This window comes from Xenopus tropicalis, chromosome 8 (genome assembly GCF_000004195.4).
Source record: "Xenopus tropicalis strain Nigerian chromosome 8, UCB_Xtro_10.0, whole genome shotgun sequence".
In the NCBI taxonomy this organism is placed as follows: domain Eukaryota; kingdom Metazoa; phylum Chordata; class Amphibia; order Anura; family Pipidae; genus Xenopus; species Xenopus tropicalis.
Genome location: NC_030684.2, coordinates 72177768 through 72205540, shown reverse-complemented (window position 1 = coordinate 72205540; position 27773 = coordinate 72177768). Strand labels below are relative to the sequence as shown.

The 27773-nt window shown below is 40.8% G+C and overlaps 2 protein-coding genes across 3 annotated transcripts; both read left to right on the top strand.

Annotated features, from left to right (window-relative positions):
* Positions 1-384: 384 nt before the first annotated feature.
* Positions 385-15247, top strand: daxx (death-associated protein 6). Of its 2 annotated transcripts, none has more exons than XM_031891002.1 (8): positions 385-476; positions 4213-4450; positions 4921-5743; positions 7800-7984; positions 12241-12388; positions 12509-13745; positions 14475-14586; positions 14820-15199. In XM_031891002.1, the coding sequence occupies exons 2-8, from the start codon at positions 4277-4279 to the stop codon at positions 14871-14873; spliced, it is 2733 nt and encodes a 910-aa protein (XP_031746862.1). In that variant the 5' UTR covers positions 385-476; positions 4213-4276; the 3' UTR covers positions 14874-15199. The 2 variants fall into 2 exon arrangements, with proteins under 2 accessions (XP_031746862.1, XP_002938713.2); XM_002938667.5 differs by having other exon boundaries at positions 390-575; positions 14820-15247.
* Positions 15248-18941: 3694 nt separating this feature from the next.
* Positions 18942-25549, top strand: zbtb22 (zinc finger and BTB domain containing 22). The gene is made up of 2 exons (XM_002938681.4): positions 18942-19152; positions 22902-25549. Exon 2 carries the CDS (start codon positions 22929-22931, stop codon positions 24237-24239), a length of 1311 nt encoding a protein of 436 aa, XP_002938727.2. The 5' UTR covers positions 18942-19152; positions 22902-22928; the 3' UTR covers positions 24240-25549.
* The last annotated feature ends 2224 nt before the right edge of the window (positions 25550-27773 follow it).

Sequence of the window (27773 nt, the reverse complement as noted above, 5' to 3'; positions counted from 1 at the left end):
ACTGGCAGCATAGGGCAGGCAGAGTATGGCACACACAGGCAGCATAGGGCAGGCAGAGGCATACTTTATGGTTGAACTTTATGGATATATGTCTTTTTTCAACCTAACTTACTATGTTACTATGTAATGTAACACAAGCCAGCAGACTGAGAGAGCTGTCTTGCTGCAGGAGATGAATCAGTACAGTTTTACCAGTAAGTCATACCTAGAGCCTCCCTAAACTTAAAAAGATTACTGTATCAGCCTCAGTGCCTGGACAGCAGTACCAGCACCATAGGGAAAGAGACTGGGTTATGCTAATTGTACTAAAAAACAACTCATTGCGGCTCAGACTTCCCTACGCAAGGTTACGTTACGTCGCAAGCACCGCCCACTTTCTTACACGGAAACGGAAGCAGATAGTGGAATAGCTGAATCTAAACGGGACCGGAAGCGGACGTTGAGTGGGACTGGCGCGATAATTTTCCGATTATACCGTATGTTATTTGTGTTTGGGAATACGATTTTTATAATATAGTCTGTGCGCCTATGGTACTACGTGTGGCAGATTGCTAAAAATTCGGCTACTCACCAAGGTAATCACCTGCTTATTTAGCTTTCTATATATTGGGGTGGTATTGTAGTAACAAAAAGATTTTGGAAGAAGTCTTGTAACCTGACAGGCGTAACATTTGGCAGCAGTTAAAGACAAGTAGAGAAGTGTTCTGTGTCCGTGCAAATGCAGTTGGTCTGTGGCCCTGCTAGCTGCCTTGGAACTCCCGTCTGTCACACACATACGGCAGCCGCGGTGGCGAGATGTTATAGCTCCATGTGTATTTAATGGCATTAAAGCTATCTGATTATTTTATAGACATTAATGTTGTGTGCAGACTTATTGTAGGGACCTCCTTCCCTTTTTAATGCGAATTATAAAATAGAAAGTGAGAAAAAGGGAGAAAAGCAAAGAAAAAAGAAAAAGAAAAGCCAAATGTACCTTATAAAATGGTAGGGCTTTGTTTACAGCCTCTATCTGAATCTATTCCACTAAGTATAATTTCTTTTTTTACATAGAACTATACAGGTAGAAGGAAAGTATTCTGCAGGAGGTGATTCCAGTAGTCAGACCTAAAACTGCAGTTGCTGGGTTGGGTTCTATTTTCAGGACCATTCCCTTAGAAATAAAAGCTAAGATCAGGATTCAATAATCATGGATATCCGGACAAGACAGTTTTACATGTAACCAGGCCCCAGGACCACCTTTACATCTGGGGCATGTGCCCCTTGTTTGGGTTAAGATCATTTAAGCTGTGCCCAGTGTGAAATTTTGGGTTTCATGTCCACCACAATGGGATCAGCATTGTTTAGTTTGAAAAGCTTTATGTCCTTCGTCGACATTTCACCTAAATATTAAAGTTTATTAACCCAGAAGAGGGGGGCATATATGGGGGTAATTCAGGGACCCCCATTTCTATTTTCCTCTTCCTACATCACACTTAGCTTTAGAGTTTAGTAAATCCTGTAGCATTAGTTTACATGACTGGCAAACCTCATTTTCTGCTTTATAATTTGTGAGGACCCCTAAGCTTTTTAACAGCTGCCCATAGCCCACTGAGCGTGTGAGTGTCACCGGCACTTCTAACAGAAGATGGGGAGCTCCTGTCATGAGTTTGAAGGTCTGGATCATTACTAATATAGAGATGCTGAACCTTTAGGCTGGTCCAATAATTTCAGTTTCTAGCCATATTACTTTTTAGGGTATAATTATTCTTTTAAAGGACATGTAAACCCCACACACAAAAATTTAATCAGCGAACAGCCTCTTTGAAATCTTTAATAGTAAGGCTGCAACATCTCCTTAATCACTTAGATGCTCCTCCTGTAACCCACTCGGCCCCCACCCTCAGGAATTTGCTTTGACTTCTGGCTTGTGGACATGCTCAGTTGTTCTAAGCTCAGATTACTAGACACGCCCTCCAGTCTTAGCAGCCAGTGAAGAGATGGCATTGCTGGTTCCCATAGAAACTCAGCTCTAGCTGTCTGCTTCAATTTTTTTCTCCTAACCTCCTCTCCTGAGCTCAACTCAAACAAAGCAGAACTTTTATCAAAGACAGTTGTGCCTGTGTAAGCCTGTATTCTTGATGGAATGTATGCTGAATAAGGGTCTGTGTGTGTGTATGCTGTTTGCATATTTAAATGTATCTGATTATGTATTAGAGGAAAAATGGCCACCAGGTGAAAGCTGCTATTTGCTTTAGGAAAATGTGATGGTGCTAGCAAGCGGAGAGGATATATGCAGTGCAAATGATGTCATTTGGGTGGGGGAGACGTGCCCAACTGATATACATTGTAGGCAAATGTAGGGTTTACATGTCCTTTAAGTATACAATTCCTGTAGAAGTGACTGGAAAAAAAACATGAAGCAGCACGTGATCTCATTCAGCTCATTCTTGTTGAAATTGAATATAAAACACTAATATCCTCACCAACTTATAAAGTCAACTGGCTGAATAGCCAATTCACAATTAAGTGCAATGCAGATTGCACTGTTTTTTTGTGCAGCTATTTAGTATATATCTGCTTAGAAGTCTACCAGCACATAATTTTATGAAATATATTTAATTGAGGTCAACAGTGGTTTCTACACAACTTCCAAGAATCAGAAAAGATAAAAATGATTTGGCCTTACATAATGTATTTCCAATCCCTCCTATCTGGCATTGTATCAAATGAACTGAGGTGTGAAGTTGTGGAAAATCTATTTTTAAAGTGGTTGTACCTGCATTTACATTAGTTTTAAGAAATGGATGGATGACTTTTTAGGCAAATAAAAAAAGCTCCTGCCTCATTTGCGTTTAGGCGGATATCGGCTACATGTGCCTGCACCCGAGCGTATTCAATTCATTCGGGTGCAGGCACAGGTAGGGGGATTTTTAAGCGTATAGAGCATATTCTCAGCATGCGTTTTTCGGCTTGCCAAAAATATGCGCCATATGCTACGTGTGGGCCCAGGAGCCTCAGTAAACACCCTCACCTGACCATAGGCTAATATACGAATCACTGCAACTAATCCTGCAGCAGTTTGCGGTGTGCTAATTAGTTGTCGCATTTCACCTCCTATTTCTGCACCCTGCCATCCTCTCCTACCTTCCCCAACATTTATAGTTTTCATTTGTTTTTTTACTAAATTGGGTATGTCTAGCTAAGATTTTTTTTGTTTCAATATTGAAATTAATGTAAACACTAAATGTACTGTATAATATATCATATTTTATCTCTCTGGTTTGCATTTTTAGTCATTTTGTAGTAGCTGTTGGTTGGTTGTTAATGCCAATAGCACAATAAGGCTATTAAAAGTAGTATTTTGACCATTGATCTCAATGTGCTAAAAGTTTTCTTTTTATTATTTTAGTTCATTTATTGCATTCTCCATTGTTCTTCATTACTTGTTTTTGCCTGTGTAAATTTCCTGTAGAACTTTCCATTGTGTGGGGCCTCTATAGGACTCATAAATTTGTAATGTTATGTTTATTGGGCTTCAAACTGTTCATAAGAGCCCTGGCATTTATATTTGAGTTGTTGTATCTTAGTCATTTGACAGAGAGAAGCTTTGTAGTTATGTAGTAGCTGTCTTTTTGGGACCAACTTACCGTTTTACTGTTTTTTAACCATACCTTAAAAGTAGACAGTGTTAAATGTAGTGAGGATATGTTTAAGTTTACTTGGACAGAGGTCTGGGCCTGAACAAAGGTTTACACGAGAAAGTTATAGTTCTTATTTAGCTATGCTTGTTTTTGTAGCTGAAAGTTGTTATATAAGTTGTTTACATCTAAAAGTATACTGAGTCACTCATCTCCAAGCTCGACGAACAAGTCAGTCACCAACATCTCATCACGTGTTGTCTGGAACATTGTATCACCAAAGACCGTACAGAGTGATTGTGCGTCAAAGGACATGATATAATAAGAACACTGGACAATGATTGGTTAACATATTGGACTTGGGAAGGAAAGAATTGGACTGGGGGGGGGGGGGGGGGCTGTTACATTATTTGTGGCTTATTTTTATAGTCAGTAATGTAAGTTTGGAAGGCTTATGTACATAGTATTGTACACCAGTGTATTAAACATGTCTTCTCATGAATTCAGAGTACTGATGGCATTTTAAAGAAGATTACCCCCCCAAAAATAAATTACAATTTGTAAATGCACATCTCATTTTATTTATTTTTTACAGGTCTATGGCTTATGCCATGTTGTCTCCGCCAAAACTTTTTCCTTAAGGTCCTGTTCGCTATAAAATGGCTCTTGTGGATGATGTTATAATACTAGATGATGATACAGATACTACAAATGTCGTTCCAAATGATTCAACTTGCGAGCGGCTTTCACCAGAAATTAATGGAAAGAAAGGAAGAGAAAGCAAGAGGAAGTCAGGCTCGATGAGTGCAGAGAATACCGCGTTATTTGAAAAGGTAGGGTTTTTCAAGTCACTATCTCTGTTTCCTGTGTTTTGCTTTCCCTTTCTGTAGCCTTTTTTTTCCCTCTTTCTTCAACTCCAGCCCATGGTTGATCAACTTATATCCTTTCTCTCTGCTGTTCCCAATCATTCTTGTTTTTGGGTATGTAATAGAATGACCAATTCTCCGAATGTTTTGCCTTTTCCGTCTGACTCTTTATAGCTTTCAGATGGGGGGGGGGGGGTTATTAATATTCCAATCTCCTATTCAAACCACTGCCTGGTTGGTAGAGTAAATTGCTGAAATTCTAAAATGGAGAGCAGTTTAAATAAAAAATCAAGACTGACTGACTGCAAGTTGTCTCAGATTATTACTCTCTAAATTATAAAATTAAAAGCGAATTCAAAGATGAATAAAACCTTTAATTAAAATTTTGTTCTTTTTTCACATTAATCCTTACACACAATCACCTCTAAACTTTTCAGTTTGTAGATTACTGCACCAGGCTCACCCAAGAACACCCTGAAGTTATTGTTTTTCTCAGAGGTCGTCTTTCCAAGGCCAGCCCTTCTTTCTTGTCCTCTGTTGAGTTTCATAACATATTGGGTCGCTGTCTCACAAGGGTGCAAAGTAAGCACACAAAAGTCTACGTTTATATCAATGAACTTTGTACTGCACTAAAGGCCAATACAACCAAGCGCAAGATTATCTTAAAGTCACCTGCTCATCATACAACATCCATAGAACATATAGAGGGAGGCAGCACAATAGAAGAAGAAGAAACAAAGGAAGAAGAGGAGAGTACATCAAAGAAAGCTGGTTCCAAAGCTCAAATTCGGTATCTTGAAAACCTGCTTCAGACATTTTCAAGGGAGATTCAAAAACTGCAGGAGAAAGAGTTAAGCCTTGACGAACTGGAAGATGAGGACTCTTCATACATACAGGAATCCCGTCTTAAAAGAAAACTACTTTGCATCTTCCACAAACTCTGTCAGTTGAAGGGTTGCCCCAGCCTTACTGGTCGAGTAATAGAGCAGAAGATTAAATATTGTGGCACGCGTTACCCAGAAGTTAATCGCAGGTTGCAAAAGTTCATAAATGAAACTAGTGATGGCTTCCCAGACTATGGTGATGTACTTCGAGTGATACAAAAGGCCAATGAGAAGCACAGTCTTGGTTTGGTGCGCAGACAAATGGAAGGGATGGCCCAGGATGCATTTCGTGAGCTAGGAAATCGACTGCAGGAAAGAAGGCATCTCGATCTGGTATATAACTTTGGATGCCACCTCACTGATGCCTATAAGCCAGGTAAATGCGCAAAAGATGAAAATGCTATTCCTCTTGGTCATGTGTTCTTCTGTCTAGGTGTGATTGAAAAAAACTTGCACAATGGATTAAAAATGTATGCAGGCTCCTAAATTATAACAGCATTCACATTTACACTTTGTGTTAAAAAGGTAAAAATGAACACTTGATTCTGGTTTTTAGGAATAGTGATATCTTTTGACTGAGAAGTGGTTGATGTTCATACACCCTTGATTTTTTCCTTTTTACTTAGTCTTTGTTTAGCCTATCCCTTTATGTTTTACCCCCTTTTTCTTTTTCCGGTTCCCTTGTGTGAAATCTGTAATTTAGCTTTTTTTCTTTTGATCATTCTTTCCTCCTTCCCACCCCTCCATGACTATCCAATGGTTTTTACTTTTTCCTGTGGAATGGGTATCAGACTCAATAAAAGATAAAGCATAACATTAGCTTCACTCCTATGTGGCATCTTCAGGTTATTAAAATTTAACATTTATTAGTCCATAAATAAAGGGTGCTCATCATTCCAGTACCTTAGACCCACCAATGAATGAACAAAACACGTGTGTGTATTGGATCAGCTTGTGTATATGTAGAGAGTGCTGCTGCAGGAATTGAAAGTCAGTGGAGAATGAGAGATGGGTAAACAAAAAAAAACAACGTGCCAAGCATTGGTGCTTTCTATTATGTGGATTTGTTAGATGTTTCAGTTCCTGGAGTAGTGCTTTTCCAATGGTCATGCAGATTTGGATTTGTCCAGACTAAACTGAATCTGGATTGTTAATTTCATATGACTTTAAAGCATATTGGTGGATGAGGGGAGATTTATTTACGTAAATTCAGACTTGGTTTAGTATTCAGGTGAATTGTTTGTGGATAATATTTGGCCTTATATAGTAATCATGATGGATTCATCAATAAGCGACTGAAGTTTGTCACATGGCTGAAGGCAATTGGGAAACTAAATGGCTAGCCTCATGTCAAATTTAAAATCAGATATTAAAAAAATGTGTTTGCTGTTTTTGGAAAACAGACTCCTTACAGAATTCTGCTGGAGAAGCTCTACTAACTGGCGTGTTTTGTAAAATTACATGTTTTTTTGTGATTCAAGGATTTTTTGGATTTGGCTTGGAACTGATTGAGTCTGTTGATATTGTCCCTGGCATGTTCAAACAGTCTGTCTAAAGGTCCCCATACACGGGCCGACTATAGCTGCCGATATCGGTCCCTTGGACCGATTCGGCAGCTAATCGGCCCGTGTATGGGGAGAGCAGAGCGGCCTGGCCGACCGATATCTGGCCTGAAATTGGCCAGATCTCGATCGGCCAGGTTAGAAAATCCGGTCGGATCGGGGACCGCATCGGCTCGTTGATGTGGTCCCCCATCCGACTGCCCCATTGCCGCCCACATAATCCGCATTTTACCTAAATGCTCCCCGATATCGCCCACCCGTAGGTGGGGATATCGGGGGAAGATCCGCTCGCTTGGCGACATCGCCAAGCGAGCGGATCTGCTAGTGTATGGCCACCTTTAGGCTTGAGAGGTAAATAAACTCTCCTCCAAGTACCAAAACCCCATAAGTGAAATCTGTAAAGCAGTTTAGATTAGACTGACTGCAGTCTGATTGATTGATCTCCTTGATCAATATCTGGGAAAAAATCAGGCAGGTTTAATTTTCCCATTGGATCGGGACAGCATGAGGTCATTGATTCAGTTCTTATTAACAAACAATCAAATGGCCACCTTTGCACCACACTAGTCCATATCAAACAGTTCCAGGATAGTGCATGTCAGTCACCAGGGAGACACATTGAAGATACATTGTTGCTGTTTACCACCAAAAAACTAATAACTAGGAAAAAAGTGTTGCCAACTAGAACTGGGAATAACATTATCATGTGGCATTGTATTGTAAGTAGATTTTTACTTTCATTGGTTGCATTATGTTGGCACAAAAAATTTAATGTAAATAAATCAACAATTTCCTTTTTGAAGGCCGTTACTAAATAGATGTATGATAATCCCATTGGAGCCTTCTCTTTTTTTTTTTTTTTTTATCTAGGGTTTGATCCTGCTCTCCAAGATCCAGCTTTGACTCGGCGTCTTCGTGAGAACCGCGGTGTAGCATTATCTCACCTTGATGACATTATTAAGAAGTACGCAGAAATGCAGGATGAGGGAGAGGATGAAGAAAGCAGAAAAATAAAAGAGGAGAGTGAAAGTCCAAGCAGCTCCAAGAGAGAACAAGTATGTCAGTCTTTTAATGTGTAACGTCATTGACAAGGCCACTGTTTGTGCCAATAATATTTTCTCCACTCCCTAATCAACGTGTGTCAAAAAATAAATTTGGATCTAAGTGTAGATTTTTACATGTAGATTTTGAGCAGAGCATTGTCTACAGGCAAAGGATAACAACCAATTTTGCTTATCAAGTAGCATTCTTAATACATACTGCTATATTAAGCAACATTTTTTATCACATTAATGTAACAAATTTTCCACTAAACTTCAATAGAACTAATACAATGCTGTAGTGGTGGTAGACCTTAATGGGATAGCATAACTAAAAGTAGATCTCTCGCCAGGTAGAGCAGCAGATATCAATCTATGCCGACTATTAACAAACTTACAAACCCCCCATAGGGAAACAGGGTTGAGGGTTATCGCTTCTTTAGACTCGGAGAAAGCATTTGACTTTGTTGAATGGCCCTACCTATGGGAGGTCCTCAAAAGATTTGGCCTGGGGCAGCATTTCATCAAATGGGTCCAGTTGTTATACCAAAACCCCACAGCCAAAATCAGGGTCAACGGCATTACCTGAGAACCCTTCGCCCTCTCTCGAGGGACTTGCCAAGGCTGCCCTCTCTCTCCCCCATGCTATTTGCCCTTGCCATTGAACCTCTGACGATACTCATACGTAACTCCCCCAGCATACAAGGTCTCAAATATGCCAACATATCCAAAAAGGTATCACTATGTGCAGACAACATTTTAGTGTACCTAGCCAACCTCAGACTGTAGGAGCAGTAGAAACCCACAAATAAACCCTGCACACTATAAAAAGAACATATACTGTGGTGGTACTGCAATTAAAAGTTTTTTAATATAAAGTTATTGTGCAGACTGTAGGTGCAGTGCCAGCATTGCGTCACTGTAGGCTGCCTGTGTGTGCCATACTCTGCCTGTCCTATGTTGCCTGTATGTGCCATACACACAGGCAGCATAGGACAGGCAGAGTATGGCACACACAGGCAGGGTAGGGCAGGCAGAGTCTGGCGCGCACACACAGGCAGGGTAGGGCAGGCAGAGTCTGGCGCGCACACACAGGCAGAGTCTGGCGCGCACACAGAGTCTGGCGCGCACACAGGCAGGGTAGGCAGCAGAGTCTGGCGCGCACACAGAGGTAGGCAGGCAGAGTCTGGCGCGCACACAGGCAGGGTAGGGCAGGCAGAGTCTGGCGCGCACACAGGCAGGGTAGGGCAGGCAGAGTCTGGCGCGCACACAGGCAGGGTAGGGCAGGCAGAGTCTGGCGCGCACACAGGCAGGGTAGGGCAGGCAGGGGTAGGCAGCAGAGGTCTGGCGCGCACAACAGCAGGGTAGGCAGGCAGAGTCTGGCGCGCACACAGGCAGGTAGGGCAGGCAGAGTCTGGCGCGCACACAGGCAGGGTAGGGCAGGCAGAGTCTGGCAGGTTTTTGCTGTACTACCACCATTAATATGGCTATGGTCATGCGATAACGTGGGTGTGGTTTTAAAAAGGGGAGAGTGGTCAAAACTAGCTTCCTTTATCGGCCCTCCACCACGGAGGCCGGAAAAATTCCTGCCCTCGGTACCACAGAAGGTGGACAGCACTGCCCTAGACCATACGCCAGCAGTCCCATCTGGTATGAAACTACAATGGGTCCAATTCTTTAAATATCCGGGTTCACTCAGACTCCACACAGTTTATCAAACTTAACCTCGACCCACTGATGGACCAACTGGCCCTGACGTTGAAAACCTGGGTAAAACTACCACTCACACTCTGGGGGCGTATCAATCTGCTGAAAATGGTCTTTCACCCCAAGTTTTTGTACATATTCCACGCCACACCATACCCCCTTCCACGCTCATTTTTCCACAAACTCAACACCCTAATAATACCAAACGTATGGGCAAACAAAATGCCGCGCATCTCATGGCAACAGCTAGCAGCACCGGTACAACAAGGAGGTCTAGCCCTCCCACACTTTTTTTCTCTACTACCTGGCTTCCCAAATATCATACTTACACTGGCAATTCTGCCCCAACCCATACAACCCCAACACGGCCTTACACGCCTCCCTCCTTAACTCCATGAAAGGCTTAAGCAACTTCCCCTACAGACTCATCACTGATGGGAGCGCCCTACCTGACTCTCTCAAAACCCCCCACAAAGCCTGGGCAGTGGCACTCAAACTCATGGGCTACCCACCACCCCACCTATCCCCCCACATGCCCTTATGGGGAAACTCTCTACTCCCCCACCTCAAGAACCTACCCGACTTTTTAGTCTGTCCGAGACTGGGGATCAAGAAACTAGAAGACCTAGCCCAAGGTGTACAGTTCCCTACGCACCAAGAGCTGTGAGAAAAAGAACCCCAAGTGCACCTATTCAGATACCTACAGCTAAGACACGCCTTTCTGGCCAAGTTCCAAACCCTCACCCCAAACCTGGTCTCATTGGACCTAGAAACAGCACTTAACCAACACATATCAAAAAAGCTCCTTTCTATGCACACCTCCTGGAATCCAATGCCATGTGGACCACCTCAATCCCTAGCTTAGAGCTGGGCGGTATGACCAAAAATTTATATCACGGTATTTTTCAAAATTATATCGGTGTCACGGTATTTGACTGTATTTTTTTTTTTAGGTATGCAGCTGTTCACAAAGAGATGTTCTCCATCCCTTCGGGAACATTGACTGGGTATTCATAATAAGGGAAATATTCTTTCCTTCTGGTCATTTACTTAGATGCAGGTTTATGAGACCTTTCGTCAAAGAATTCTGCTTTGCAACGCATTATCAAGAATTAATGGGCTTGGTTATGCTGCTGATTATGTTTTTTTAATGTTCTAAGGCAATTTTAAAGTGGACCTTTATTAAAGATACAAAATTGTCTAAAAGAGCACTGCCCTCATAAAACTAGGGTCACAGGTGAAATGTAGCAGGGCTAATATGAAATTCCACATGTACCTCCTCTACAACCCCATGCCCTTAACGGCCCTGCTCCTTCCCTGCACCACCCGTTCCTCTGACAAGTGTTACTATCTTTTTATTTGCTTTCAAAATTCAGAGTGGCGTTAACAGGCACCTACCTGGACCTGGTTTCAACTGCGCATGCTCTGTCAGCAGTCGCACAAGTGGTGTGAGATGGTGCCTGTTAGACCTGCTGCACAGCTTTTCATGGGAACAGGTAGTGTGGGGAAGGGGGCCTTGGGACCTACCTACAGCCCCTCCCCACCATATCCTTTGCTCCAAGACAGGCGGAGACGGGCCCTTTTAAAAAGTTGCGCCGTACGTGACGTCAATACGCACGGGTGCAACTTTCTCGACCGCAACTTTCTCAACCGCAACCCCGATCTACACCGGTATGGGGGTATTTGAAAAACTAATATCAGCTTTTTTAAAAAAAAAAAAACGGTATTCGGTATATGGCGGTATACCGCCCAGCACTACCCTAGCTTAACGCTAGAGCAGTAGGAGGAAGCCACAGAAAGCTTCTATGAGTTTCTTATTTCCCTACGGGACAGGCTGATTCAGTATAAGGTCTTGCACCAATTGTATATTACACCCACTAAACTCTACAAATTTGGCAAAGCACAAAACGTTTGTTGTCCAAGGTGCAAATCCTCCCAAACGGAGTTTCTCCACCTAATCTGGAGCTGTCCCCCCCATTGCGCAGTGATAGTCTGCAGTGATGGATACCATATCAACAGAACTAGCGCTACCTAATGTGATCAATCCAACAACCTGTCTCCTAGGCACGGTGGAGGACATACTCCCCACCAACGCAGCCAGGGCAAGATTCAGATTTTACGCAAAGAAAGCAGTCATAATGAGGTGGATGGGCAATAGTGTTCCCACACTCGAATTCTGGCAACAGCTTATAAATGCTGCCCTACCCCTCATAAAACACACTTACCAGACCAGAGGGGCACAAAGGAAATTTGAAAAAATTTGGGGTATGTGGTGCGAGTCAAGCCGGTCTTTAACTATCTAGAAGGGGGCCATGTCCAACTTAACACTACGCATTAGGGCTACACCTAGCACCGTAGTACCGCGCAACTAACCTGAAATTGTGAAACAAAAACATTTACTAAACAAAAAATTTTACTAAACACCCATCTTTACTCATGTAACCTGTTTTTATTACATGTAGTAATTTCATTTTACTGTTATAAATAAAGAAAAAAAAAGTAGATCTCTCATCCATAAAGTATAGGAACCCCTACTTTAACTAGTGTCTCTTTTTGCATTGTAGATGTCTTCGCCAAGGAAAAGAAAGGTTTCCTCGCCATCTTCAGAAGAATCAGAGGCAGAGGAGTCGGATGACTCCATAACTGATATTGAAGATGAGCTGAAACAATGTGAGGCATTGTCTGATGAAGAGGAAGATGACATGGATGCAGGTGAGAAGGGGTAAGAAAGTTAAATCAGGGAAACTGCACAAAAAGCAATCAATGGCACAGAACAGTTCCAGAAGAGGCAAAATGCATAGTAACCTCCCTGCTTTCAATTTCTTTCCTTAGAACAACTTTCTGTTGACCAAGACAATGAGGAAGACCCAAACAGGGAGACAGAAATTGAGTCATTCTCTTCAGCTGAGGAGGAGAAAGAAGATGAAAAGGAGGATGAAGACCAAATCCAACATGGAGAAGATAAAGAGAAGGAGGGATATACGAAAGAGGAAAGCAGGCCAAAAGATGAGGTTGATAAAACCATGGTAAAAAAAGATGGAGAAAATAAAGAGTTGTTAATACAGACTTCTGCACAGCCTTCTCTTTTATCATCTCATGGGAAAATTTCAGAAATACTAGAGATACAGCAGGAGTTGCTTACACCTCATACCTCTTCCTGTCTTCCAAACCAAAGCCAGAGTAATTTAATATTGAGTACTATAGAACTGCAAAATGAATTAGTGGAGTGTGGTATTCAACAGAAGAGTATCTCAGAAAACACAAAAGACTGCCTTGAATTGCCAGAAAATGAGAACTTAGTGGAAAATGAGGGACTGCCACATGCTGCAAGCAATGTTGAGTTTGAAAATGCAGTAGTTGTGGGTAAAAAGACTGACATGTCTACAAATAGGTCACCTATGGACTGTCCTTTGCAGTCAGACTTGTCTAACTTAACTGGGAATATGCAGGATAACTTTGTTCCAGAAATCAAAATCAGGTTGAAAAGTGCTACTCAAGATAAACATTATCAGTTACTTACAAAAAACACTGAAGTAAGTGCCACACAAACAGAAGAAGTTTTGCAGTGTGCAGCAGGTTTGGGAACATGTATTGGGAACATAAAGTCAAACAAACCATGTGAAAAAGGCAATAGCAATAATCCAGTTGAACCTCATGAGCTTGAAAGCAAGAGAGCAGAGAAAGAGGATGATGGAATATGTATCATTAAAATGCCACTTCCTAAAAGCTGTATAGCTGCTGAAGCACAAACCAACATGGAGCCATTACATGGTGATATCAGTGATGAGGCTGATTTCTCTAAAGTTTCTGATGTGTCACATTTAAGTAACAAAAATGGTGTATCCATGAAAATACAGGAGACTGCAAAATGTCTACAAAGTAGAACAGTCAGTGTAATTGGGTCCTGCAGTGACTCCGTGATGAATGTAAAAAGTAAAGAGGGTCATGTCAAAAGCATGAAAAGAAAGAAGAGCCTGACACAGACCTCACCGAAAAATGGGGATGGATTATTCAATGGCACAGATGACAAAGGGGAAGGAATAAAAATTAAGCGTCCAAGAAAAAATTGGTAAGGAAATTAAACAGTTTAGCAATAACCTCACTGAGGAAGTAAGGTAAGTCTTTTTCAGATGCAGATGACCACATGGTTGGAATGTGCTGTGCTAAAACGTTTGATTGGTTGCCCTGCATTACTGCCCAGATGCAAAGTTGCCCAGTGTTTAGAAGTGACCCACATGGTGTTTTATACAATAGAACAAACTCCTAAGGTGGCCATACACGTAGCAATTTCAATCTTTTGTGTGACCATTGGTTGCACGAAAGGTCGTTCCCACCTTCCACTGACGTTCAGGGCTGAATCGTCTGATATGGAGGTAGTAACAATAGAAATCCTACCTCCACCTGCGATTCAGCCCTGAACGTAGATTTTGCTCAATCTTTTAACCTGGCCGATCGACGAGTTCACCGATATCCGCAGCCTTTTGCAATATCAGTCGCCTCTTCGAGCAGCCATACGCGCACCGAATATCATAAGAAATGAGGTTTCGTACGATATTATTGGTGCGTGTATGGCCGGCTTTAAATGATTTCTGGGAGCTAAAACCACATAGAAATAACTGTCTCAGATTGTTTACTTTTTCAATTTTTTGGTTCTGGATCAAATCGGAATTGAAAAGTGAACAAAAAAGCTTTGGAGGGAAGAAAAGCAAGAAGATAATTCTTTTTAATGCAAATATAGGATTCTGTAAACCAAGTTAATGTCAGCAAAATATTTAATTTCTTACCTTTCTCTTCCTAGCACCTCTGATTCAGACAGCAACAGTCAATTTTCACCTGAAATTTCTTTAGACCTGATTGTGAGCTGCAGCCCTCCAGAATCTCCCTGTCCTGCATCAAATCAGGGTCTCAAGGTAAGTAGAAAAACAACATTTTATAAAGGGGTAGGCAACATAATATTTAATATCTGTTAAATATTTGTCTTTTACTCCTTCATCCAACTTTTATTTTTTTTCATATTTTTCTTTCCTAATTGAATTCACCTCCTAGTTTGGTATTCAAACTCTGGTTCTTTTTATTTTTTTTTTTATTCTCTAAACCTCGTGTCTTCCTCTGACTTTGTCTGACAACTTTTCTTTGCTTTCAGTCTCATGCCTCAACACAGTGTGACCCTGATGAAGTGATTGTGCTTTCAGACTGAACTTACATTGGAACAATTAATTTATGAGCAACATTGACTAAGGTTTCTTCTGCGGCTATATATGGACTATCTTCTACAGGTGTTGACAAGCATTGATTTTTTTTTATTCATGTATAGTATAGTAAGGATAACACCTGGATGAATTATCTTGGCTTGATAAGCGGACCAATGGCACTGAATTGTTTGGAGGCTTCTGGGAAGTTTTATATATGGGCTATGGAACTCATATAGAGGGTTAGTTCTTGAAGGGCTATGTGCCTCTTCAGATTTGGGTATATCCCAGGGATTATTTTGGATATCTCCTGCAAACAAACCTTTTTTTTGGATTTGTAAAAAAAAAAGAAAGAAAACTTTAATAAATTTGTGTTTTATTACTACTGAGTCATGTTTTTCTTCTTACACAGTTCTGAAAGTGTCACTGGTAATATGAAAACAAAGGTGGTAAAGCAAACAAGGAAATTAAAGAGCAACAGAATATTTTAATGTTATGTAAAACAAATGAGAAATGTGTCAAACTCAATCCTTGGAACAGGGTAAATGCAGGAAGTCTGCAAGGCACTTAAACGGGTTGTTTGCCTTTAAATTAACTTTTAGTATGATGTAGAGCAGGGGTGGCGAATACATTGATCGCGGTCCACCAGTCGATCCCCGAGGATTTCTGGTGGCCTGCATCACATACGTACGAATTCACGCCGCACTTCCCACGTCGTCAGTCGATCGGAGGAAAAAAGTCTGCCCATCCCTGATGTAGTGTGATATTCTGAGACAATTTGCAATTGGTTTTAATTTGTTATTGTTTGCGGTTTTTGAATTATTAAGCTTTTTATTTAGCAGCTCTCCAGTTTGCAGTTTTTCCATTCTGGTTGTTAGGGTTACCCTAGCAACCATGCACTGATTTGAATAAGCTACAGGAATATGAATAGGCGATTGCCTGAATAGAAAGATAATTAATAAAAACTTGCAATAACAATACATTTGTAGCCTTACAGAGCATTTGATTTTAGATGGAAAAGAATCAGAGAAGTAAAGCAAATAACTCAAACTATAAAAAAGAAATAATGAAGACAAATTGAAAATTTGCCTAGAATTGGCCATTTTATAATATAAAAAGTTTAAAAAGTTAACTTAAAGGTGAACCACCCCTTTAAGGGGGTCATGGATATATATAAATAAGAACAAAAATCACATACCAATTGAAAAAGAAGAGTAATCCTGTGAATTTTACGGTACCAAGTAGCACTATTCATATACTTCCTGTTGATATGGGTCAAAATCAAATACAGAGATACTGTGATAGTAAACATAACAAACACAAGCAGGAAATATAACAAAAAGAAACCGAGTTCCACCAAATAAACCTTCCATCATATAAATTAAATGATTTGGCTTTTATCCCAACAGCATTACCAAATTGGTCTTATCATTTCATAGATATTTAAAGAGATACTGACACCTGAAATTAAACTGTTTTTTAATATATATAACATTGTCTGCATGAGCTTAATAATTTTGCCATAAAAGTATCTCCTGTTGCTTTTACATTCAGGGTACACTAGGACAATCCTCAATAGATACTGGCATATTACCATTGTTAATCCAATTTTCAAACAACTTCTAGTTAATAAACCAACTTTTTACTTCCGCAAAATTTGAGCTCTTGAAAGCTTACATGCCCCCTCGGATGGTTTGAGGTTGAAAACTCGTAGTGAAACAAGGTGTTTTAATAAGCTTCACTACCATGGCATTCTTAATGTTATCCTATGAAAAGTCTTTTTTGAGAGTTGTGGCATCCACAGTAGCAAAGATTTAACCACAAGCAACAAATCTTGTGTGCCATCACCCTAATAAGATGTAATATATACACAGTCTCCATCTGATCCACACTTTGTACAAGTAGCCATGTCCCGTAATAACATAGTAACATAGGCTGAAAAAGACGTACATCCATCACGTTCAACCATAAAGCTTATATATAACCTGCCTAACTTATTTATTATATGATCCCCTTATATATTTAAACATAGTTATCATGTCTCCTCTTAAGCGCCTCTTCTCCAGTGTAACCAGACCCAAATTGTCCGGTCTTTCTTCATACTGAGACTTTCCATACCCTTTACCAGCTTAGTTGCCCTTCTCTGGACCCTCTCTAATTCAATAATGTCCCGTTTGAGCACTGGAGACCAAAACTGAACAGCATATTCTAGATAGGGCCTTACCAGCGCTCTGTAAAGGGGAAGAATAACCCCCTCCTCCCGTGAATCTATACCCCTTTTAATATAGCTCAAGCCCTTGCAGCTGCTGCCTGGCATTGCTTGCTACAGCCAAGTTTATTATCTACAAGGACTCCAAGGTCCTTCTCCATTATGGATTTGCCTAGTGCAGTCCCATTAAAGGAACAGTAACACCAAAAAATAAAAGAGCTTTAAAGTAATAAAAATATAATGCACTGTTGCCCTGCACTGGTAAAACTGGTGTGTTTGCTACAGTAACACTACTATAATTTATATAATACCCTGCTGTGTAGCCACGGGGGCAGCCATTCAAGCTGGAAAAAAGGAGAAAAGGCACAGGTTACATAGCAGATAACAGATAAGCTCTGTGGAATACAATAGTGTTTTATCTGTTATCTGCTATGTGCCTGTGCCTTTTCTCCTTTGAATGGCTGCCTCCATGGCTACACAGCAGCTTATTTATATAAATTATAGTAGACTTTCTGAAGTAAACACACAACTTTTACCAGTGCAGCGCAGCAGCACATTATATTTTAGTTACTTTTATACACTTTTATTTTTTGTTGTTACTGTTCCTTTAAGGGTATAAGTGGCTTGACCTTACATTTATCAACATTAAATCTCATCTGCCACTTAGCTGCCCAGATTGCCAGTTGGTCAAGATCCTGATGCAAGAATGCCCCATCCTGATGGCCACATAGCCCTCCCCTCTGTGGGGCAAAGCCCTGTTGAGTTCACCGCAAAAAAACACTAGATAAATATAGAAGTGGCACACAGGGTGCATAACAAATAAATACAAACAAAGAGATGTTACTTCAGCAATTTAACAGGGAATGGCTTTGTGTGTCTAAATAGCTATTTAACATAGTGAGAGTATTCACTCTATACAACTAAAAAGGACCCAAATAAGTACAACCTAAGCCCTCCTGAAGTGTGACATCAGCAATTTAACAGCAAATGGCTTCCAGTGTCTAAATTGCTTTTTAACATAGTGAGAGTATACAATTTCTATACAACTGAAAACGTACAGCACAGGACACCCTGTGCAGGGTACAAAAAAAACAGGGGTGCTGGTCTGTATTTTCTACATAGGCATCTATGCATTGGTCAAAAAATGCAAATATCTACCTGACTTTTACATGCCTGCACTCACACATACAGTTGTTACCTATGGATTGGTGAAAAGGATGTCAGATTCAGGGGGCAAAGCACAGGCACCTTTTTATGGGAAATTAGGAGCAGTGCTGGGTAAGGGTGTGCCAGTATCCTATCAGCTCCGCGCATGAGCAATACAACATATGAATGTGCCAATCCGTGCACGCATTATTTCTCCTGTGCCCAGGGTGGAATAAATACACCACTATAGGGCTGGTAGAGTCACGCCGTGTGCTGCAATAACATTTAGGGAATATAAATGCAAGAAGAATTTTGCTTGGCTGCCTTAAAATCATCATTGTCATCTTGTCGGTGTCTACACTTTACATATCCAATAGGGAAGGCTGTTATCCCTGGGCACATTCTGGGAATTGTTCATTATTTGATTTAAACAGCAGCGCTGCTGCCAGGCCTGCACTAGGAACTCTATGAAGACAAACGTGCTACAAGCAGCGCCATATAGTCTGAAACCATCTGCTCCGATTTCACAAGAAAGCATGAAGTTTAACCAGCGGGCAGTACCCCCATACGAGATTATAAAAAAAAATACACGTTAACCACTCAAAAACATTCGCGCACTCGGCCAATCCTACAGGAGTATATTCCTGATGTCAACCTTCCGTTCCTGATTGACGGATTAATTCACGAATCAGCATGCCTTCAAATACAGCACTATAATAGCAGATTTGAGGGCGTTTCCAACCGGGCACAGTAGGCTTTTGGCACTAAAAGTGGGTGGGACCTACATCTTAAAGGAAAGATTATTTTCATCGGTCGACATTCAAAAGCACTAGGATTGGTCAGTGCGCCTGCGCGCCTTTAATGGGTGGGCGGAGCTCGGGCAGGCCTGAGACACTGAGAGTATTAAAGAGGCAGCAAAAGACAATTCAGGGGTGAGACTGACTGCTCTTTATTATATGTCTATAGAAATGCGTTGTATGCACGCCTAAGAACTGCTGTGTGGGTGTTTTGTACGTATTGTGTGTAGGAGGGGTGGCTTGCTTAGGGCATTGTATGTGTTCGTGCAGTAAATGGGTACCGCAAAAGAAATGGATACTGCCATGTATTGTATTTATGGAAACATACTGTATACAACAAGCAGGCGTTTATATCATAACAGTTCTCTCTTTGTGGGAGGGAGGAGTTCTGCTGTGGCGTTTGGACGTACTAGGGAAAAAGATTTTTAGTGTGTTTAAAGAATGTTGGTGGATGCGGTAGATACACACAAATACTTATCTGTGAATATTATAGGTGCCGGGGAATATACTCTGCAAGAAATTTTTACTGTTGTATCTGCTGCCATTTACTATTGGGTTGCACCACCCAGCACATACCATTTCTCCGTCTAAATAGGTGAATATTGTATCCATCATCGTTGGTTGTTTGCAACTCATTGCCCTTGTGTTTTGTTTCTTATTAGGGTTTAGTTCCACCAGCTAATATTGCTCTCAGTCTAATCTAAATACACTATGGGGGACTTGCACATGTTGCAAAGCTGCACTCTGCTGTTTCACTTTAATGCATGCATTTGGCTACCTATATAATCCACTATCCTCAGTTGGGTGAGTAGAATTTCCTATTTACAAACAAATTCAGCAAAACCATTACTTTATCCAGTTCTAAGTTCAAACTGGTCATTTTGATTAACCTTTAATAAGATGCAAGCCTGATAGGTACATTTCTGTGTTTATACATGGTGCTTTATGACTAGGCGCAAGAATGTCAGTGCACATATAATGGCATTGTAGGCATTGTGGGGAGAAATAAGTACAGGGAAATAAGATCTTTGGGCATGTTTTTTGTTAAAAAAAAAAAAAAAAGATATTCTGCACAGAATTTTTTTAAAAAAATATTACAGTGGTGCCTTTTTAATGTTATTTGAAATTCATTATAAATAATTTCCAAGTGGTTATTTTCTTGTAGTCCCCCTGACTGAGCACCTGGATTTTTACTGTGTTTTCCAGACAAGCAAAAGTTGCTTGTAAATGTCATGGTACACATATTTGCCCAGCTTTGCCATGTGTTGGTTGTGCCTGTTGAAAATTGTATTTTGCAGATTCTGAGATAGTTACCGATACACTCTGTGAATATAAGGTGGCTATACACACACTGATAACCAATATGGGTAAAAAGCCTTGGATATTGGTCATCTCGTTGATCGGACAGGACTGAAAATTTTGATTGGGTGCCTTTGAAGCTCTATGTTAACATTAGACCCAGGAAGCCTTTGCCTCTATGTTAACATTAGACTTTTTTGCCCTATTCAGCTTAAATGGTTGCCCCCATTGCTACACAGCAGGTTATTTAAACTAAACTATAGTAGTATTTCTGAGTAAACACAGAGTTTTTACCATTGCAGAGTAACAACATTATATTTAAATGCATATAAAACTCTCATGTTGTATTACTGTTGTTTCAAACTTTCCTGTGTTACCTTTTATTCCAGCTCCTTCCTATATGGAGATTTTGACTCTGACCTCTTATTAACACTTAAACATAGAAGTGCTTTATTTATTATTTTTATGCATTAAAATATAATGTACTATTACCCTGCACTGGTAAAAATGCTATGTTTGCTTCAGAAACACTACTTCAAACTAAATAGGGCTAAAAGACACAAATGGACATTGTCAAAAACTTGTGAACTTTCACCATTCCATTTTATCTGCTTCCCTACACAGATCCTTTTACTGCAACCTAAATTCCTCTAAATTTAATTCACACCCTTAAACAGGACCTGTCACCCCAAGAAATAATTCCAAATTTATTTCTGTTGTGTTTGCCAAGCAAAGTAGACCTCACACTATATAAATAATATAAATTACACAAATCATAGCAAGCAGACAGGCACCATTTTGTGAGCACTTATTAAGAAAAGCTTTGCATCATGCAAATCTTGTTTTTGTGATAGAATGGGGGACCATATGCCCATGCACTGTCTACACAAATAGATGTGAGGAGGGAGGGGGAAAGTAAGGAGTGCAGTGTCAGCTATGAAGTGCTCAATGGAAAATTAGGTATGGCGGCGGGGCAGGCAATATATTATTGACAGCTGGGATTTTTAAATGCCTTTATAATGGTTGTGGATGTGTTAATAAAAAAAGGAATTTGGGTTACATTTGGGTTTAATTGGAAAAGGACTTTTATTATACAGTTTTTTATGTCTGAGTGACAGGTCCCCTTTAAAATTGTATTCATTGATACACTAAAAGAGGATTGTGATAGTACTTTTGGAAAAATGTAATAAAAGTCATAAATAAAAAAAGCGAATGAATGAGAATAAAAATAAGAATTTCCCAATCGAATATTGTGTGTTAATTAATTAATTGCATTACACATTTTATTTGCTCATAGCATACTTTTAAGGCATGCTTGAAGGTGGCTTGTTTTGAAGCAAAAATTACTTTTCCTTGTAATTGTAAATATTTTTTATTTACTTTTAATGGATTACCCCACAAACCTGTAAAATTCAAGTAGCATGAAAGTGCAAACAGCCTGGCCAAATGACAAATATACAAAAGAGGCGATTAATCAATGCATTTTCCCTGGTCCCTTGTTTCATTAGTAATTTAGTATCTATGCAAGTGCATATATCTTCAAAATTAGATTTTTAGTTACAAAGCTATGATAATTTGCCAAGCCACCATACCATCTCATGGTAAACTACGTATAGTGGTGCTAACTATTTACTGCTGGTCATATTTTCATAGGCTGGCACCTCCCTGCATGGTGGCATCTAATGGGAAAAATGTCTCCTGACCAAGGCACTAGTCACACAGAGTTGATGGGAGAGATTGCCTTGTCCTTACAGGCTTAATTGCCCTCTGCTTGTAGGAGGCCCTCTGCTGTTTATTGGAAAGAGATTGCCCAGACCAACATCACTTTGCTTAACTACACAGATCCAAAAAAATGGGAGCACTCCAAGACCAAGTAAAATTCAAAGGAAGGAGAGGTGGCTTAACAATTTTATGATTGCCCTGTCTATGAAAATGTATGTACAGGTACTAAATGACTAGTGAAACAGGACCAGTGAATGTTCATTAATCGATCTCTTTTGTTATTTACGGCTGATTTGCGCATAGTCTCATCTGCCAGCAACCCTTGAGTTCTGCTTATCACCCACCTATAGCTTCTGCAATGGATTTGCAACCCCTTTAGAATATTTGGTCGTTTTAATCCACTCAGAACCCCACTATTGGTCTGCAGAGGCTGTCTCCCCCAGCATACATTGTAAGAGATCACAAAATCTTTCATCCAACTAAAAGTCCTAAAATGCAATATCATTAGGAAGACCTTGCAGAGCGGTATTTCTTCAGCATACTTTTTAACAATATATATTGTATTGTTGGAATGTGGTGCTCCTCCTTTTGTTTTAGCGTTTTAATTATTACATTATTATTTTTAATGTAATGCCAATGTCATTAATAGGGAAGAATAATACAAATATAGAAAGGTCAGTTTGTGTTTTTCAGAAAAGAAAACAATCCTCTTAGGGGGTAGCTCTTTGTCTTGCAGTGTCATTTGACACAGGAGGTAGGAGATCCCAGCATTGCTGAGCTTGCAATCTAATCTTACAGGCACAAACTGTATACTTTATTTGTTTATATTCACCGCTAATTCTCTCTCACTTGTACTCCCACAGGTTTTCCCCTCTTCTGTTTTTTAAACCATGGATGCTGCTGGGCCCCTCATCCATGTTGACTTTCCAGATGTAGCAAGTTCCCTCCTTGAGAGCCTAAATCAACAAAGGATGGAGGGAAAGCTTTGTGATGTGTCAATACATGCACAGGGCCGTGTCTTTCGTGCTCATCGTGCTGTGCTCGCTGCTTCCTCCCCATACTTCCATGACCAAGTATTGTTAAAAGGCATGAGTTCTGTTTCTTTGCCAGGAGTTGTGGATCCAGGAGCATTTGAAGCTGTACTGTGTGCTGCTTATACTGGACGTCTGACCATGTTAGCTGATGAAATTGTGAACTACTTGACTGTGGGCAGTGTTCTTCAAATGTGGCATGTAGTTGATAAATGTTCAGAGCTGCTGAAAGAATCTCGAGGAGGTAACAGCTGTGGCATTGTAGAAGGAGCAGGTAGCACTACTGGTCCTACTCCTCAGCGTCCTCACTCAGGCAGGGCAAGTGAGAATCAGTCTCCAAGCAGTAGTAATTATTTCAGTCCACGGGAGGCTCCTTCAGAACCCTGTGTGGAGAGGGGTAGGAGGAGAAGTGAAGTGGTTAGTGATGGAGCAGAAGAAGCTGTTGGAGAACCTGAGCAAGGAGGCGGGGAGGCTTCAGTTGCAAGCTGTTCTAGTTACAGGCGACCTAGCATAGTGCCACAAAGACACTGGGTGTATGTGAAAAAAGAGCGTCCTCACCAAGGTTTGCTATTGACTTGTGAAGGAGAAGAGGAAGAAGATGATGAGCTTGAGGAAGATGAAGAGGAAGAGCAACTAAGCATAAGTGATGTCCGCACCCTAAATGCACCTGAGGAGCAAGTGAACTTTTGTGAACCATCTGATGGTATGCCATATGAGGAGGGAGCAGGTGGGTCAGGTTATCCACAGGGTCCTCCTCTTCTTCCCTTGGATATGCAAGGAAACCAGCTACTTGTTTTGCCCTCAGGGCATGGGGCTGCAGGACAAGGAGGTTCCGGAACAAGCCCTGGAGGAGAGGGTGGGAAGATATTTCTTTGCCACTGTGGAAAGGCATTTTCCCATAAAAGCATGCGTGATCGCCATGTCAACATGCACCTTAATTTGCGTCCATTCGACTGTCCTGTTTGTGGGAAGAAGTTCAAGATGAAACACCACCTGACAGAACACATGAAGACACACACAGGTGTAAAGCCATATGAGTGTGAAGTGTGCGCAAAGAAATTTATGTGGAGGGACAGCTTCATGAGGCATCGTGGCCACTGTGAAAGGAGGCACAGGGCCACTGCAGGGGGAGGTATAATCCAAGGGCTAAAGGATGATCCTGCTGTGTGAGCTGGAAAGAGAGGAGTCATATGGAGAAATGGGGCAGAAAAGACTTCTGCTGCCTGAGATGAAGCAGTGGGAGAAGGAAAAGCAGTAGCTTAGTTCGAGAGAAAACAGTGGAAAGGAAAAAGGCCAGCAAGAAAACACAAAGTGGTTGCAAGGGTTGGGGTAAGGAAAGTCTAATGATTACAGGCAGAAATTTTCATGGGGAGAAAGAGATAAGCATCAGTATTTACTTTTCTCTTCCTTGTTTTGACCTTACATATACAAAATTGAATAATATAGGCATCTATAGAAGAGGCTTGGCTTCCATGAAAATTCTCCAACTGCTGTAGATAAAGAAGACACAATAACACAATTTTTTAGCCTCTCCGCATATTAAGGTAAGATAACATGTATATTAAGTGGCTAAAAACAACTATCAATGTTTTACCAAGTTTTAAATCAGATAAAATAGGAGCCATATATTTGGCCACTATAAAAAATAAGAAATCTTACATAAAAATCTAAACTGGATATTAATATTATTTTTTTTTTCTTACAACTATTGCATCTGATTAAAACAAAGAGAATAACATACATCAAATATGCAGACACACATTCACAGTCCCAGAAATTAGGATTATCTGAAAGATATCAGAAATCTATCAGCAAAACAATGCTTTTGTGTGGGTAATTTGGGTAATTTAGATATTGGTCAGTGTATCTCCAGTCTCCTGCTGCCTTTCATATTCTCCCTCTGCTCAGAGATTAACTCTAATTCTGTGGTACTTTTCTCCAACAAGCAAAGATTGCTAAGCACTGTTTCCTCTACAGGCCTCAGAATTTCATCTCCACGTGGACACAAACTCTTTCTCTCTTTGACTTTGACTCTAGTACCTTGGAGTATTTTTCCTCCCTAATGATGCATTGAGAACTTGAAATCTGTTGTCCTTTAAAGGGCAGACTACACTATACATTTCTTTCTCTTACTGTATGTGTATTTAAGAAACATAAGCTTCCTCCTGTTTAAGAAAGGGCAATAGGGTACCTATAGAGGGTTGTTGGGATTGCACAACTGTTGTACATTTTAGGTGTATAAACAGGGGACTATAATTGTGTGCACACTACACCTACCCATACTTCATTGTGCTTGTCTGTCTTCTTATGTACCTATCTGCACTTGCATGTACATGGGTTCCATCATTCTTCACACCTGTCTACTCACTTACATAGGATGTAGGTAATTTGCATACGCACCAGTCTGTATGGTTTCTGAAATGTATTTAGAATGCATTCATTCTACTTTGTTCGAAAGATAAAAAGGTAATGCACTTAAATATATTTTTGTGTGTCACTAAATACATATAAATCTGCTCATAAACACAAATAGTTAAGGTATATACAGGGGAATATCAGCATTAGGAAATGTCTTTACAGTGATAGAATGCTACTATATATGTTTGGTGAGAACTAAATAGCTTCACATGCATAAGTTGTAGTTTTGTAAAAATTAACACGGTATCCCCATAAAATTAAATGCTATTGGTATCAGTAAACAGAATTTATAGGCATGGCAGAAATAATTCTTATATCCCAGGCATTACAAATACTGCAAAACCATTACTGACAGAAATATTAACAATATGTCACTTTTTATTGTTTTCAAAGTTAATGAGCCCTACACATTACACTACTGACTTGATGTATGTCAGGCATCATTTAGGGCTCTGGCACACGGGGGAGATTAGTCGCCCGCGATTAACTCCCTGTTCGCGGGCGACTAATCTCCCCGAGTTGCCTACCCCTGCCATCCCACCGGCGAACATGTAAGTCGCCGGCGGGATGGCAGACGCGGCGGGACGATTTCCGGAAATCGCTGAAAAAGACTCGCGAGTCTTTTTCGGCGATTTGCGCGAAACCGCGCCGCCGCGTCTGCCATCCCGCCGGCGACTTACATGTTCGCCGGTGGGATGGCAGGGGTAGGCAACTCGGGGAGATTAGTCGCCCGCGAACAGGGAGTTAATCGCGGGCGACTAATCTCCCCTGTGCGCCAGAGCCCTTAGCTGGCATGGGCAGTGCAGGGAGGATAGAGAAAGCTGGACTATACTATCAACAATGATCTAAACAGGGTCATAGGGCACCATGTCATCAGTTGGCTCCTTGTGCATTTGTTCCTTGTATCTGCCGTTAGTTTCCTGTTTAAGGCAAAGTAACATTAAAAAAATAAAATGCACAGTATGCATTTTATAGATATGGCCTACATTTCCAAAAACTTGGAATGATTTCTGTAAAGCACGATTTCGTTTCTTACAATATTTTACCTTTGCATTGGCTCAATTCATCAGCATGTACTATTAATTAAGGCTGTCCAACTAAAGAGCTAAATTATACCAAACCATTCCCCACTCTGTAGTATTGTCTGCTTTTCGTCCAGGTTCTTACACATCAGGCAGTGTTGATAGTAACATGGGGTGGAAGCCAAAAGTAGCAAGGACCAAGCAGGTAAGCAGGGGAAAATGGCCACCAGAACTTAAATTACATAAAGCTGCTACTTGTGAAGACAAGTACAAGATAAAATCATTGTTTTGGGGCTCAAGTTCTTATTTGAAGGAATACTGTCATGGGAAAACATGTTTTTTCCAAATGCATCATTTAATAGAGCTGCTCCAGCTGAATCCTGCATTGAAATCCATTTTTCAAAAATGCAAACATATTTTTTTAATATTTAATTTTGAAATGTCACGTGGGGATAGCCATATAATTATTATATACATATTATACTCCAGGGTGCTGCAGCCATGTGACCTGTTCTCTGATAAAATTCAGTCACAATTAGGGCTCTGGCACACGGGGAGATTAGTCGCCCGCGACCGGCGGTGGGATGGCATATGCGGTGGCGCGATTTCAGTGAAATCGCGAAAGTTGCCTTGAGACGAAACTTCCGCGATTTCACTGAAATCGCGCCGCCGCGTATGCCATCCCACCGGCGATTTACATTTTCGCCGGTGGGATGGCATTTTGGGGAGATTAGTCGCCCACGAACAAGGAGATTTGTTGCGGGCGACTAATCTCCCCGTGTGCCAGAGCCCTTAACTGCTGAGCTGCAAGTTGGAGTGATATCAGCCAACGATCAGCAGAACAATGGGAAGGTAGCAAGATAGCAGCTTCCAGTAGATCTGAGAATAGCACTCAATAGTAAGAAATCCAAGTCCAGCTTGGGATGACTCCAGTTACATGGGAGTAGGAAAAACAAAAGGCTACCCGAAAGCAGTTCTAATGTGTAGCGCTGGCTCCTTCTGAAGCTCAGACTCAGGCAAAATGCACACCAATATTTCAGCTAAAAAAAAAATACATTTGTTGGTTCAAGAATAAAATTCAATAGTACCAAGCACTAACGGCAGTGGCACATGGGGAGATTAGTCGCCCTCAATAAATCTTCGCTGTTGCAGGTGACTAATCTCCTCCACATGCCATCCCACAGGCAAGAATGTAAATCACCAGTGGGATGGCATACGTGTCGCTTAATTTTCAAAGTTGCCCAAAGTTTCCTTGTGAGGGGAT